Below are 14524 nucleotides of genomic sequence, written 5' to 3' on the forward strand. Positions count from 1 at the left end.
GACTCAATGGGGTTTACAATCTCATTTCCGTTCCCTTCCCCCACAACAAGCACCCTGTGAGGTGGGTGGGGCTGAGAGAGCTCTGAAGAACGATGATTAGCCCAAGGTCACCCAGCTGGCATGTGTAGGAGTACACAGGCTAATCTGGATAAACCTCCACAGCTCAAGTGGCAGAGTGGGGAATCAAACCCGGTTTTCCAGATTAGACTGCACCTACTCTTAACCACTACACCATACTGTAAGAAAGGCATTACAGCTGGCCAACGGAAGGCCTGCAGCTCTAAGCAGCCAACCATAGCATTTTGGAGGAAAACAGCAAATCCCTGGCCGCTCCCATTTTTCTATTCCCGCACTATAGAAACCTTTACACCACATGAAGCAGGAGCAGTCTTTCAATTTTGTCAAAGTGTTGTAAAACTGTCACCCTAAACTCACATGATCCAATACTTGGCTCTTGGTGGAGTTGTATTTTTGCGCAACTGCGTCCGCCACAGCATTCGTCCCCATGAACAGTGTGTTCCAGTTGTGAGAACTAGGTAGGAGGAAGGAGAAAAATAATCTCCATTAACCTGGGAGTACGAAGGGAATGCCCCCCAGTTCAAATCTGGACTCTGCCATACGCTCATTAGTTAGCCACAGGCAAACCATTCATGCTCAGACACAGTCTCCAACCTGCAACCAAGGGTTAACAATGCTGACCTGAACTACAGGAGCTACATGAATCACAAGATCATCATTATTATGAGTCACATCACCCTTAATCATCTCAAAAGGGAGAATCACATGGCTATCTGGGAGGGGGGGGGCAGTCTGGCCCTTCCACTGTTGGTCCCCTCAAGCCTCTCTCCAACAAAAGATTCAAGGAAAGGTTTGTTTCCTGGCATCTTTCCAATCCCAAGCAGCTGTTCACATCTCCTTAGGGAGTTCTGCTTAATACTTAGACAAACGGGTACCCAAAAGACATTAGAAATTTTTGTGATGGGACTTCTTGGTCTTGCATAATGACAGGCGCTGAAAGGAATATAGCTGGAAACGCCTTCTCCTGTCATTGTTCCTCCCCACCCCCCAGATGCCGTAGAGTTGTATATCACTTTGATCCGTGGCATTCTGTGGTTGGCCCCACCCCCTTCTGATTCTACTCTCCACCCTCTGTGAGAATTCCAAAGGTGCCTACAGGCACAAAAAGGTTGGGAACCCCTTGCCAGGGACAAATGGTTGTGGGTGTTCCAGGTTCAGAACTGCTCTCCTTCTGAACACCAATTGATGGGGAAAGGGGTGGGTGGGTTTCTGTGCTCCCTGCTGTGGACTATTCCAAATATGTAGTTAGTCACTGTGGGGAACCAGATATTAGGCCATATGAACCACTGAGCTGATGCCGTGGGCCCTGTCTTATGATGCAAACAAGGGACAGCTACAAATTTGTAGTTTCTCATGGAAGTCAACCACCAAGATCCTGGAGGAAACTTCAAAGTTGCCTTCAACAGTCTACACCAGTGATGGCGAACCTTTTTGAGACCGAGTGCCCAAATTGCAACCGCAAACCCGCGTATTTATTGCAAAGTGCCAACACGGCAATTTAACCTGAATACTGAGGTTTTAGTTTAGAAAAAAACGGTTGGCTCCAAGGCATGTGTTACTCAGGAGTAAGCTTGGTGGTAGTCAGTGGTTTGGCTTTAAAGCAACCGTGCAACTCTTCCAACGGGTGAATCACGACCCTAGGAGGGTTTACCCAGAAGCAAGCCCCATTGCCAGCAACCGAGCTTACTCCCAGGTAAAGGATCACACTTTAGTTCTTCACATGAAAGTCAGTGGGGTTTAACAGCGCTTAACAGGGTTACCTACATTGCTTCCCCAAAACTTGGTCTTAAGTTTAATGCTAATAATCGAGCCCAGCGGCGCAGGCCAGCCTAGATGTGGGGGGGCACTCTGTTTGCACGTGCCCACAAAGAGGGCTCTGAGTGCCACCTCTGGCGCCCGTGCCATAGGTTCGTCACCACTGGCCTACACATCTGCCTGGAAATGTGAAACAGGATGGCAGTAGGGAACAGGTTTTTGTTCTGCCTGGTTTTGGATCATAAACCTGGAATAATGGATCAAAACGTTCTGTTGTTAACTCAGGGAACCCCGAGAGGGAAAAAAACATAATCATTGCCAAGAGTTTTGGACGCACCTTTCTAAATGCTTATCAGCTTTTCAGGGGAAAGGGAGAAGAAAATAAGTACCTTTCACCTCTCCCAAAACAAACCTGGAACTGTTGGCTTTGTCCTTTGACTCCTTTTGCTTCTTGTAGGAAGAGGATCCTACAGCGTCAGAACTGTCCTCTTCAACCTTCTTAATTGTAGAGGGCAAGACGTGCAACATCCGGCCCTAAGCAACAAGAAGAGCCACAAATTCACCACTAAAGGAAATCGGTCTGGAGACTAAAAATAATGCAAAGGTGGTTATAAGAGACAAGAATTATGGACAATTTTCTGAAAGACTGGAAATCCTTGGCGGATTACTTACTGAAAACTTACACAAACAGAGAAACAACAGAAGGTTTCGAGACTTAAATAAAAACAGTGTATTGGATTAAGACTTATAACGACTAAGAGTGAAAAAATGTAGATATTAATTATAAGCACGGAGTTAGATTTATGCTTGGATCCTTACTGAAGTCGCTGGAAGTCACCATATATATGTCCAGGTGTTTGTGTATGTGGTTTTTTTCCTTTTCTTTTAATTTAATATTATTATTGGGGGGAGGGGGGATTAGGTTGGGATCTTTTCTTTATCTTTCTATGTGTTATTTAGATGTGTACAATAAATAAAAATTCTCATTTTTTTAAAAAAGAGAGAATGCCTGTTTCCTTATGAGTATGGAGGCAAAAGGAAGGACTGTCTGGCCTGCCACCCTCCATAGGGGTAGGAACCACTGCGAAGTTGCCCTGTTTCCATCCAAACAAGAAAAGTTCATCCTGGATCCAACTGGATGAAAATGCTTGCTAACACGTCTTCCTCGAAGGGGTCAAACTAATCTCCCTTCCTTCTCCCTCTCCTCTCCTGTAAGCAGCAGCAGCAGCAGCAGCAGCGGCGTAGTGGTTAAGAGCAGGTGTACTCTAATCTGGAGGAACCGGGTTTGATTCCCCGCTCTGCCGCCTGAGCTGTGGAGGCTTATCTGGTGAACCAGATGTGTTTCCGCACTCCTACATTCCTGCTGGGTGACCTTGGTCTAGTCCAGGGGTAGGGAACCTGCGGCTCTCCAGATGTTCAGGAACTACAATTCCCATCAGCCTCTGTCAGCATGGCCAATTGGCCATGCTGGTAGGGGCTGATGGGAATTGTAGTTCTTGAACATCTGGAGAGCCACAGGTTCCCTACCCCTGGTCTAGTCACAGTTTTTCTGAGCTCTCTCAGCCCCACCTACCTCACAGGATATTTGTTGTGGGGGGGGGGGAGGGAAAGGAGTTTGTAAGCCCCTTTGAGTCTCCATAAAGGAGAAAAAGGGGGGATATAAATCCAAATTTTTCTTCTTCTTCTCTCATTGTGTATTTTTGCCTTCTAGCTTGTAAGCCTGAGGATTGGGCCTGGGTCCCTTTGATTTAGGTACAGCTCATAGTGTATTGACTTTTAGCTGACAGGAACTGCTATAGAAGATCAAATTTTGTCTGAAAAGCAAGACTAAAACAGCAACAAATACCAGCCCCTCAGATGCCTTGAACTCAGCCTCTACTTCCAGACTTATTTTACCTTCCAAGTTCTCCTCCTTTTTCTTTAAAAAAAGGAAAGAAAAACTAGCTTCCAGCCCATTTGATGGGGAAAGATATTACTGAAACTTCGTGACTAATGTGTTTAGAAACGTCAAAAGCAGAGTAGGACTAAGTTTTCTGATTAGGAGAGAAAATAAGGAGTTTTAGAGCATAATTCTACAACTCTACTGCTGGGTTTATTGCTCAGTTTGCATAATTTGGTTGGGTTGCAGACTTTTTAAAAGGTGGGGTACACAAAACACGGCTTTCATCCTTTTGCTGGTATGGATATAGCAGCGAGAACATCAGCTGTACCTGGAAAACCTGTCCGTCGACTGCTGCAAAGGCCTTCACAGCATGCTCAGGGAACATGTAGGTGACAAACGCAAATCCTTTTGGCTTCTTGGTCAGACTATCAATGGGGAAGTGGATCTCAGAGAGAGGCCCTGCAGAGAAACATATTTACCTTATGAAAAAAAGAACACAAAGACATAGTGAAGTCTAGAAGAAGGCTCTAAGGCAGGGGTGTCCAACTCTGGCCTTCCAGATGTTTACAGACTACGATTCCCATCAGCCTTTGACAGCATGGCCAATTGGTCCTGCTGGCAGGGGCTGATGGCAATCGTAGTCTGTGAACATCTGGAGGGTTAGAGTTGAACACCCATGTTCAAAGGTTATGGCTGAGAAAATGAACAAAGCAGCCCTGAAGGATCTGATCTAATGGCAACCCCTGAGAAACCCACAACAGCACTGCCTGCCACCACAGGTATACGGCCACTGAACGTGGAGGTTTCATTGATTACTGAGGTTAATTGATCATCATATCCACGGATTTGTTGAACAGATATGTCAAGCTGACATCACAGAAGTCAAAGGATTATGTTGCAGATGGCTGCCAATCCGAGCAACCAAAATCAGCTTTCACTTACACATACATTCAGGTTCATTTAATGTCTTGTAGCAGTGAGTGTCTAAATGCAAACTGGAGTTTGAACAGAGGACAAATTTACATGATTTTTCTAAGCCAGGGGCCTACTACAATGCTGTCCAGCTTAATGCTCTTTTTCGCTGCCAGAATCCATGTAGATGTCACTGCAGAAACCATTAGCCCTTTCACATAGGGAGGAAAACTGAGCAAAGCTGGACCAATGGCATACCATATTTGGAAAATATCCCTTCCAAGTCTTCCTCCGTGCTAGTGTAGGGAAGGTTTCTCACAAACAGTCTTCCTGATTCGGACAGATCTTCTTCTTCCTCATCATCCTTCTTTGTCCTTTGCCATACTTGGTCCTGGCCCTTGGAGGACACTTTCGTCTTCGTACCACTCTGTTCACGAAACACCTCAATGTACCGTCCACCTGTCCAAGAGCACCAACAGCCTGCTGTTATATATTTCAAGGGGTTGCGATGATAGTAAGGTAGGATTGTGCCGAGGGAAGGGGGGTGGCTAACTGGCTTAAAGCCATCCCACTCATGGAGTTTCATGGTTAAGGAAGGATTTGAACATAACAGTGCAATCCGGGGGGGGGGGGGGGGGTTAGTTGCACCAGGATGGCACAACTGTTCTGCCTTCTAAGAAGCTTAGCGACAACAGCGATGCTGCCCCTTCCCCTGTCCAAGTGGCTCATGCAGAACAATCAGATGATTTTGCTGGGATAAATTTTGCTGAAAGCCAGCGTGGTGTAGTCGTTAAGAGCAGGTTCACTCTAATCTGGAGAACAGGGTTGGATTCCCCACTCTGCCACTTGAGCTGTGGAGGCTTATCTGATGAACCAGATTATCTTGTGCACTCCAACACATGTCAGCTGGGTGACCTTGGGCTAATCACAGTTCTTCAGAGCAATCTCAGCCCCACTTACCTCTCAGGGTGTTTGTTGTGTGGGGGGGGGGGGGAAGGGAAAGGCGATTGTAAGCCCCTTTGAGTCTCCTTACAAGAGAGAAAAAGGGGATATAAATCCAACTCTTCTTCTTCTTAATCCACACCGACAAAAGGTTTCAGGAAGCCGGCTAAAGAGTTTCAAAGACTACTGAGTTCCAAAGACTTATTTCCTCCTGCCCCCTTTCAATACAGAGACATACCCATATATTCATGGTTTTGTTTCAAGGCTTTCTGTACTTCCGCATCACTGCTGAAATCCACAAAGACATAACCTGAAAGCAAATGACGAACACCACACTAAGACCTAGGTAGGCATCAAAACAGCAAATCAGACATACATTTACGAACAAATTTGATAATGGAAACAATTTCTATCAATACTGAGAACCCATTCTATTTCCCCTTTTAAAGGATTTGTCAATAAGAGGACTGTGGGGGAATGTATGACAGGGTTTTACAGAATTATGGGTGGTTTGGAGAAAATAGAGAGGCAAAACTTTTCTACATCTCTCCCAGAATGCATTCTAATGGATGTGCAATAGATTCAGGACACACAAAAGAAAACAGGTCTTTCCACAATGCAGAATTAGCTTGGGGAACTCCCTGCTACCAGATGTAGCAATAGCCCTTGCTCAGGATAATTTCAAAGACAAGACCACAGAAGAGCATTCATGCTGAGGAGAGTCCACATAGGTGTATTAGCCAACATAGCTAAATAAAACTTCTGTATTCAAAAGGCAGGTTGGTTCCAAGTGTGATTTGCAGGAGGACCCCAACAGGGGAAGGTTTTGGCCTCTGGGCCCTGCTTCAGTATCTCAGGTAGGCCAGACTTTGACAAGACCCTCCTCTTATCTATGTGCAGGATGATTTTCACATTGTCGGAGGATCTTGCATTCCTGCCTCATAGATGTGGACTGGGTGAAATTAATTTATAATCCAATTTGTTTCTGCAAGAAGCATCCAGGAATGAGTCAGGCCTTCCCCATCGCCGCCCCCCCCCCCCCACCATTCTTTGCAAGTCGCATAGGTACAGCGCAGATGAAGGGCTGCCCAGCAGGGGGAGCTCTTCCAGGTGGCACACTAGGAAGTGATGAGCAGCATCAGGGACGACTCAAGAGGGACTACTGTCCACTGCTCTTTCCATTTCAATCAAAGCAGGAATGTGACAATTTTGCAAGGCAGAGAAGGCTTTAAAACAGGAAGTGATGGGGCATAATTGGAGTTGCCAACCTCCAGCCCAGAAACCTCCTGGAATTACAGCCGATGCCCAGACTACAGAGATCTGTTCTCCTGACAAAAATGGCTGCTTTGCAGGGCCTACTCTGTACAATCAGAACCTGCTGAAGGCCCTCCTGCTCAAACCCCACCATCTCCAGGGCCACCTCCAAATTCCCAGGAATTTCCCAACCCACAGTTGGCAACCCAAGACAGAATGCAGCTATATGCAGGCCAAAGTCCCTGCTAACTTGCCAAGATTTGAGGAAGCAGGGATACAACAACAGAGCATATCTAAACACCTCTCCCAGTGTAACAATCCTTTTTACCTGTCTTGTTCCCGTGGGCATTTCTTGCAATCCTAATTGCCACCGGCCGAAGAGGCAAGAGAAACTCCCTCACGTTTTGCTGTGAACAGCAGAACATCAAGATGGTTAGCCTGAGAGGTGTGAAGGAGTCCGCTTTCTGGTCCACACCAGGAAACTCTTCTGGTATTACAAAATCAAAGAGTAAAATTCCAAATGCAACCCAGTCAACTTCATCCAACCCCTTTTAAACAGAGATAATATTTTCCCAGTCAATTTTCACTTCCCAGCTGAGCCCCTGGCCTTGGAATGCCTTCAGTCTGCCATTTGTCCTATCCTTAGTGCTTTTAGAAGTCAGACGATCCTTAGACAAAAGAAATTAAGTTTCAAAGAGAGAGAGGGCAGAGAAAGAGAGAGAGAGAGAGAGAGGGCAGAGAAAGAGAGAGAGGGGGGGAAGGATAAAGAAAACATTTAGAAGAAGAAGAGTTTGGATTTATACCCCACCTTTCCCTCCTGCAAGGAGACTCAAGATGGCTGACAAGCTCCTTTCCCTTCCTCTCCCCACACCTTGTAAGGTAGGTGGGGCAGAGAGAGTTCGGAGAGAACTGTGACTAGCCCAAGGTCACCCAGCACGAATGTAGGGGTGCGGAAACACATCCGGTTCACCAGACTAGCCTCCGCCACTCAGGTGGAAAAGTGGGGAATCAAGCCCGGTTCTCCAGATTAGAATCTACCTGCTCTTAACCACTACACCACTCTGGCTTTCTTTAGTATTTTTCCATCTTTTCATATGGTGAAAAGAGCAGCAATCCCTGCTACACTCCACAGTCACCCTGGTGCTTCCCAGCAAGTGAGAGTGCAACTGCAAGGGGGTAACAGTCCTGTGGGATTGATGCTGTGTGCCTGCGGCACATGTAGCAGAAATAAGGCAAGAGTCGCACTTACAGGAGAATGTGGCAAAAAAGCAGACTGCGCCATCTGAGACTGAAGAGCGCAAATCCCAGCTTTGCACATCTCTCCATAATAAAAAAAACCTCCTCATTCCATGCAAAGGAGACAAAGGGAAAATTCTTCTCCTCTTGCTTCCTGTGCGTTCTCTCTGCTGGGAGCTTTTAACACATGAGAGCATTCCAAAATGGCATCCTCCCCAGGCAGACTGAAGTGGTGCAGGGCCACCTCTGGTCTCTGCTACATCACCACACCCCATTCCCCTGCATATGTGAACCAAGTTCCCCAGGTTGCCCTCCATCCGCCGCTGAAGAAAACCTATGAATCACAGTCCCAAGAGTGACAGATCCTCTGTTTTACAAAGAGGGAAATTTAAAGCTAGTGAGAAGCACAAGTTTCATCCCATCCGCCTACACATCTTTGTTTTTCAAGTGCTAAGTTGTGGACCAGCCCATGATGTCTGTCTTGCTCCCTGGCCCAGCTCTGGGGAACCTAATCTCAGAAGCAGTGACCGAGGAGCAGGAAGAAGAAGAAGAGGAGGAGTTTGGATTTATATCCCCCCTTTCTCTCCTGCAGGAGACTCAAAGGGGCTTACAACCTCCTTGCCCTTCCCCCCTCACAACAAACACCCTGTGAGGTAGGTGGGGCTGAGAGAGCTCCGAGAAGCTGTGACTAGCCCAAGGTCTTCCAGCTGGCATGTGTGGGAGTGTACAGGCTAATCTGAATTCCCCAGATAAACCTCCACAGCTCAGGCGGCAGAGCGGGGAATCAAACCCGGTTCCTCCAGATTAGATACATGAGCTGTTAACCTCCTATGCCACTGCTGCTTCTTTTTGGGGTGGCACCCCATCCGAGAGAAGTCCAGTCCATAGTTATGCTTTTACCATTTGGGAATCAAGGGATTTCGTTTTCCAGAATAAATGCAAGTTCAGCACATAGGTTCACATCCGCTAAGTTTTGTATCAGCTACTGCCAAGGCCACTTACTTCTGTGACGTTGAATGGAGCACCACGCAGCTTCACTGTGTATGGGGTGGTAGGTTCATTTGCCCTGACTACAGTTTTGTCCTGTGAAAAGACGAATAGTTGGTCATCAAAAAGCCTCAAAGGTGTCTGATCTTAGGTCTTTTCTGCACGGGCCAATAAAAGCGGGGGGGTGGGTTACATGAATCTGCCCTTGCCCCAGCTGCTGCGCACAACTCGCTGTTCCGTGAACAGCTAGTTTGTTGGCCAGGGCATGTGCCTTCGCATGAAGGCGCATCCTTTTCGTTCTTCCCTGTTTTCCCTGCCTGCCTGCGAAAGACTGACACACATACATGCATGCACGCACGCACCCACTTACCCCCGGCCATGGTACGGCCTGTTTCCCCTGCATGGCTCCATAAATGGGAGTCTGAGAAGGGTTTTTCGAGAACAGGATTATATGCGATTCTCTTGTTTGAACACGTCTTGCAGCCACAGCCATTCGCTCGGCTACAACTGTGACGTTAAAACAAAGAATTGCACATAACATGATTCCTGAAAAACCTGGGTTGGGAGGGGGGAAACGCGGAGCGGATTTGCATTAGGATCAGAATCTGTGCAAAGTTCCCCCCCAACCTGGGTTTTTTACCAGTGTTATCCCAGTTTAATTGGCCCATGCGGAAAAGGCCTTAGACTCTGAAGGACTCTGTCCAGGTTTAGGTTGCAGCATACCTGGGCTGTGACTTTCAATTTCTTCTTCTGTACTTCCTGGCCTTTGAGCTTTTCATCCAGGATACCCTTTGCTGCAAGAACAGAATCAGTAGCTTCCTTGTGACTAAGTATTTCCTCCTCCTGCTGCTTCCTTCCCTCTGCAGACTCCTCACTGTCTGTGTCCTCAGTCTCGCTCTCCTCTTCAGATGAAGGCGTGGTGTCGTCATCCTTCACCACTTTAGACTTCAGGTAATCCAGATCTGAGAGCCCTTTGCAAACAGCTGCCTTTCCTCTAGAGTTTTTCGTCTCTGCATGTTGGGAAAAGAACGGAAAATCTCCAGCTACACGAGGACCTTTTTTGGGGGCTAGCAGATAATGAAATAGCTTAATTTTTGCGGAAACCATAAAAAGTTAATTAAAAACACAAGGCCTGAAATACAGACTAGACGTTAAAGAACAGTACAAACTGTTCCACAAATTTCAAACACTGTTGATGATACAGCCGTGTTAAGTCACCACTATTGATGATACATCCACATCCATTTCAGCCTATTCAGAGTTCCTCAGTGGTCTTATATACAAACAAAAAGATTAAAGATAACACATCTGGAAATACACCTTACAAGTATTGTTATCTGAAAATGAAAAACCCTTATATACTGTGTCGCCTAATGTTGCCCATTAACACAAACAATGAGTTTTTCATCATTGAAATGGGCTTCCATGGAATCTGATGTCTAGTTAGCAATGTTTCCAGTTCATAGATTCATAGAGTTGGAAGAGATCCCAAGGGCCATCAAGTCCAACTCCCTGCAGTGCAGGAACGCACGATCAAAGCTCTCCTAACAGATGGCCATCCAGCCTCGCTTTCTGATGTTCCAATTGCCACTGTTTGTTGCATCAACTAGTGATGGACCAATCATCAGTTTTAGCCTAATCGACCCCACAACATTACTGTGAGGATGACATGAAGGAGAAAAGGTTGATGTACAACTCTTTGAGATCCCATGGGGAAGAGGAGGAGCATGAATGAAAATCAATTTTTGTACCTGAGACTCTGAAGAGCAGTTAACTATTAGTATAGACAATACTAAATTTCATGGACTGATGTTTCATGAAATGCAACAATTTAAGTCGTGTACGTATGTGCAGCTTCTAAAATGTCAGCAAATAGATGCCATTGTCTTTGACAAGGACTTTTCACTTTAGCTTCAAATTTTCTGAACCACCACCAAGCTGCCCCTTCACATCCAGCTCTATCTTACCTAGCTGACTGTATGGTCCCTGGGGCAGAGACCACAAATAGAAATACACATTTTTATAATTTCCTAGTGACTCCAATAAGATACTTATATTCCTGTCTCCTCCAACAAGGGAAACTACTTGCCATATCAGAAAATATGTCACTAACTTTGGGTAGTTTCAGCATCTTGCTCTTCCAGTCCAAGCTCAGCTTCCTCTTCACTAAGGCTTTCAGACTCATCAGAATCAAAGTTCAAATAATCATCAGTCGGCTTTCTTTTGCCTTTCTTGGGCTCCTCATTCTTCGTGTCATTGGCCCAAGTGGCTACCTGGGCCCGTTTCTGATGAACTGCAAGGAAATCTTGAAATTCTTCTTCTCCTTCCAGCTGTTGCGAAGAAAAGGAAAATAAAAATCAAAGACAGAGCATCAAGACCCGTCGCAAACTTATCTGAGTGGCCTGCAGAAAAACACATGTTTAATCCTCGGTACTTCTGAAAAACCAAAACCTCAGGTAGAAGGCTGAGAAAGGCCCTGAAAGATACATTCCGCCTATGATCTCGTCTCAATTTTTAGGGGTGGGTTGTCATTATTTAATGGCTCTGCACATGGCCAGAGGCTCACATTAGTTCAAAAGGTAGCTAGAGTTCAAAAAATGTTGTGAGATAGTGTAGGTGAACGAAAGATCTGGGCAGGCTGCTAATCCATGAACACATCACATTCAGTAGATTGGTTTTCAAGGCCCAGACCATGATTTCTCATTTGCAGAATGGGAAAACATGTTCCAAGGAGGCCTTTTGTGCACTTTGCCAAGTTTGGGGGATCAACAGAGACAACCACATACCCCCTCTTGGATATTTAGGGCCCTGTGACTGCCATGCTGTATGTTCCCACTTGGAGCCATTTGGAAAACTCACATGAAACAGAAGGGAACCATAGGAAAGCCATGAATTTTCAATAATCCTAAACCCCTGGTTGGACCATTACAAAGGATACTCATCCATACACCATTTTAGCATTGCACTCAGACACCCTTGTCCTCTTTTGGACAATTTCCACCCTCCATGAAAAAGACTTACCTGTTCTAGGTGCCCTGTGGTCTTCTTTTTATCCTAAAAACAAAAAGAAACACACACTTGCTGTAAGACTGTAGATGAGATTAGAGCTGATTAACACCTTATTCGAGATCTCATGAAAATAAGAGACAGAGTAATTTATAAAAAATAGAATGTGAGATGGCACAATATCCCTTCTCACTGAAAGATGACAATGCCGTCATGTGTCCTTCGGCAGAAGTCGAACGTGCATGCCCTTGCATGTCAAAGAAGTCCAGATTCTCTTTTCAGATTAAAAAACCTTATTTAAGCACTGGTTTCAACAAGACCATTATCCTGTGCATTGTTAAACATTGCACTTCGATAAATGAGCATTTATATTGCTCCGAATGGCTATCAGCAGCACTTTAATTTTTATACAGTTGCAGTCACCATTTTTTTCCTGTGGCAGCATGGAAACTACAAAATGGCCGGTACAACTGTATAAAAATGCAAGTGTTCCTGAAAGCCGACTGAAGCAATCAAAGTGCTGTGTTTAACCATGCAGAGGATAATGGTTTTCATGAAACTGATGCTTAAATACAATTCTTTAATCTTCAAAGAGAATTGGATGGGGTGGGGGTTGCAAACAATAGTAACCCGTGGAGCATTTCATCAAAAAGGAAATCCAGGAAGGCGTGGCAGATTAATTCACACAACTCTTTACATCTTTCCAAGGGCACAGTAACACAGAAGGAAAAGCAATGTTATTCTTACCTGATTTGATTCTGTATGATCTGAAGTCTTTGTGAGATTCTTGGGAGTTTCCTTCAACCCAGGAGATTTGGGGGAATGTTTGCTCCATGCTCTAGGTTTCAACGGGTCTCCAAAAGACTTACAGAATTCAACCTGTAAAGAATCTGAATTAGGACCATACTATTGTGCATAAGGGTTCTTCTAAGACTTCCAGCCTTGATCTGGACAGGTCAGGCTAGCCCAGGGGTAGGGAACCTGCGGCTCTCCAGATGTTCAGGAACTACAATTCCCATCAGCCCCTACCAGCATGGCCAATTGGCCATGCTGACAGAGGCTGATGGGAATTGTAGTTCCTGAACATCTGGAGAGCCGCAGGTTCCCTACCCCTGGGCTAGCCAAATCTCATCAGTTCTCAAAAGTTAAGCAGGGCTGGACCAGGTTAGTATTTGGATGGGAAGGCCTCCTGCCCAAATTCCACCCTCCCAGGTCACCCCAAATCACCATAAATTCTCAATCCAGAAATGGCAATCCCTACCCACACTCACAATGGCCCATCCTCACCCACCTACCCAACTCAGAACGAATCAATCCTTCACCTGTCAAAGAAATCTAGAACATTCACTTTTCTCACCCATACATAAAGATATGGTAAAGCTCCTCACCGTGACTCTGGCAGTGTCTATGAAACTTTTATGGAAATGGCTGAGTGCTGTTTTGGCCTCATCTTCAGATCTGAACCCAATAAAACCAAATTTGCGGAACTTGCCATCCTTGGTAAATTTCAAGCTGCAGTCCGTTAGGGTCCCAAAAGCGGCAAAGAGATTCCGGAAGCGGTCTTCCTTCATCTGGGAGAGGAGGAAAATGTGGACTCATTTAGGCAATGTTAAAAAAGCAATAAGCATTTTGCGGGAGTAATAAATCTTCTAACATTTTCTAAGAACTCAACAGGCAAGGGAATCTCCCTCCAGCTCCTCTTAAAGAAAGGATCAACCTAGAAAAAAGGAACTAAATACCCTACCATTGAGGCGGTATCTAATTTTAACAGACGGATCCGTACCTACGGAACAGTTTGTATTGATTACTGATATTTGATTCTAATTCTCAAGAACCGCCCCGGGAGGCCAGTTATGCAGTCCTAGCCATCTCAGCCTGTGCTCCATATATTTATTTATGCTCCACCAATCTCCCGGAGGACTCGAGGCAGCTTTACATATCAATACAAATAAAACACAATCAAACAATACAAAATTATAAAAACGCAACCTATAAATACTAAAACCAGTTAAAGCCAGTATAAACCCAGCCATCCCTTTCACACTCTCTTACCCCACTGGGCAGGTTTTTCACAATCAGACGCGACATGCTGCTACTCTCCTCGCCTTAGCAAAAGCGAATAAAAGCCTTCAAACCAAAATCCACCGTGGATCACGCTGCCCACAGGGCGCCGCCATGTTGCGGGTTCCACGCAGTCACGTGACCCGACGAGAGGTTATTTTACAGAGTGCCTACGCACTCCACTCAGAGATGACGTCAGTCCTGCCGAAGAGAATCCGGGATGTGATGAAGAGGCTCTGCTGTGCACCTCTCAAAAAGGACCCAAGAACTCCTCACTTCCGGTCGTCAATCGAATACACCGATGGAAAAAGGGGCTGGGTGCGTTCTTCCATTTTGCCCTCATAGAACTGGGAGAGCGGGAAAGCTTAAATTTAATCTTAACGTAATTTAATTTTCATTACATTTTAATGT

The 14524-nt window shown here is 45.6% G+C and overlaps 1 protein-coding gene across 1 annotated transcript in view; it reads right to left on the reverse strand.

Annotated features, from left to right (window-relative positions):
* The window catches only part of RBM19 (RNA binding motif protein 19), a 114157-nt gene extending 99888 nt beyond the window's left edge, over positions 1-14269 (reverse strand). The window contains exons 1-13 of the mRNA XM_048514997.1: positions 14105-14269; positions 13441-13623; positions 12800-12931; positions 12068-12100; positions 11160-11376; positions 9770-10056; positions 9062-9142; positions 7152-7230; positions 5808-5879; positions 4886-5086; positions 4044-4174; positions 2246-2367; positions 436-532 (exon numbers count right to left, since the gene is read on the reverse strand). Coding sequence (XP_048370954.1) covers positions 436-532; positions 2246-2367; positions 4044-4174; positions 4886-5086; positions 5808-5879; positions 7152-7230; positions 9062-9142; positions 9770-10056; positions 11160-11376; positions 12068-12100; positions 12800-12931; positions 13441-13623; positions 14105-14140 — 1671 coding nt within the window. The 5' untranslated portion in view covers positions 14141-14269. The remainder of the gene's footprint in view (positions 1-435; positions 533-2245; positions 2368-4043; positions 4175-4885; positions 5087-5807; positions 5880-7151; positions 7231-9061; positions 9143-9769; positions 10057-11159; positions 11377-12067; positions 12101-12799; positions 12932-13440; positions 13624-14104) is intronic.
* Between the last annotated feature and the right edge of the window lie 255 nt (positions 14270-14524).

Source organism: Sphaerodactylus townsendi, linkage group LG13 (assembly GCF_021028975.2).
Source record: "Sphaerodactylus townsendi isolate TG3544 linkage group LG13, MPM_Stown_v2.3, whole genome shotgun sequence".
NCBI lineage: Eukaryota > Metazoa > Chordata > Lepidosauria > Squamata > Sphaerodactylidae > Sphaerodactylus > Sphaerodactylus townsendi.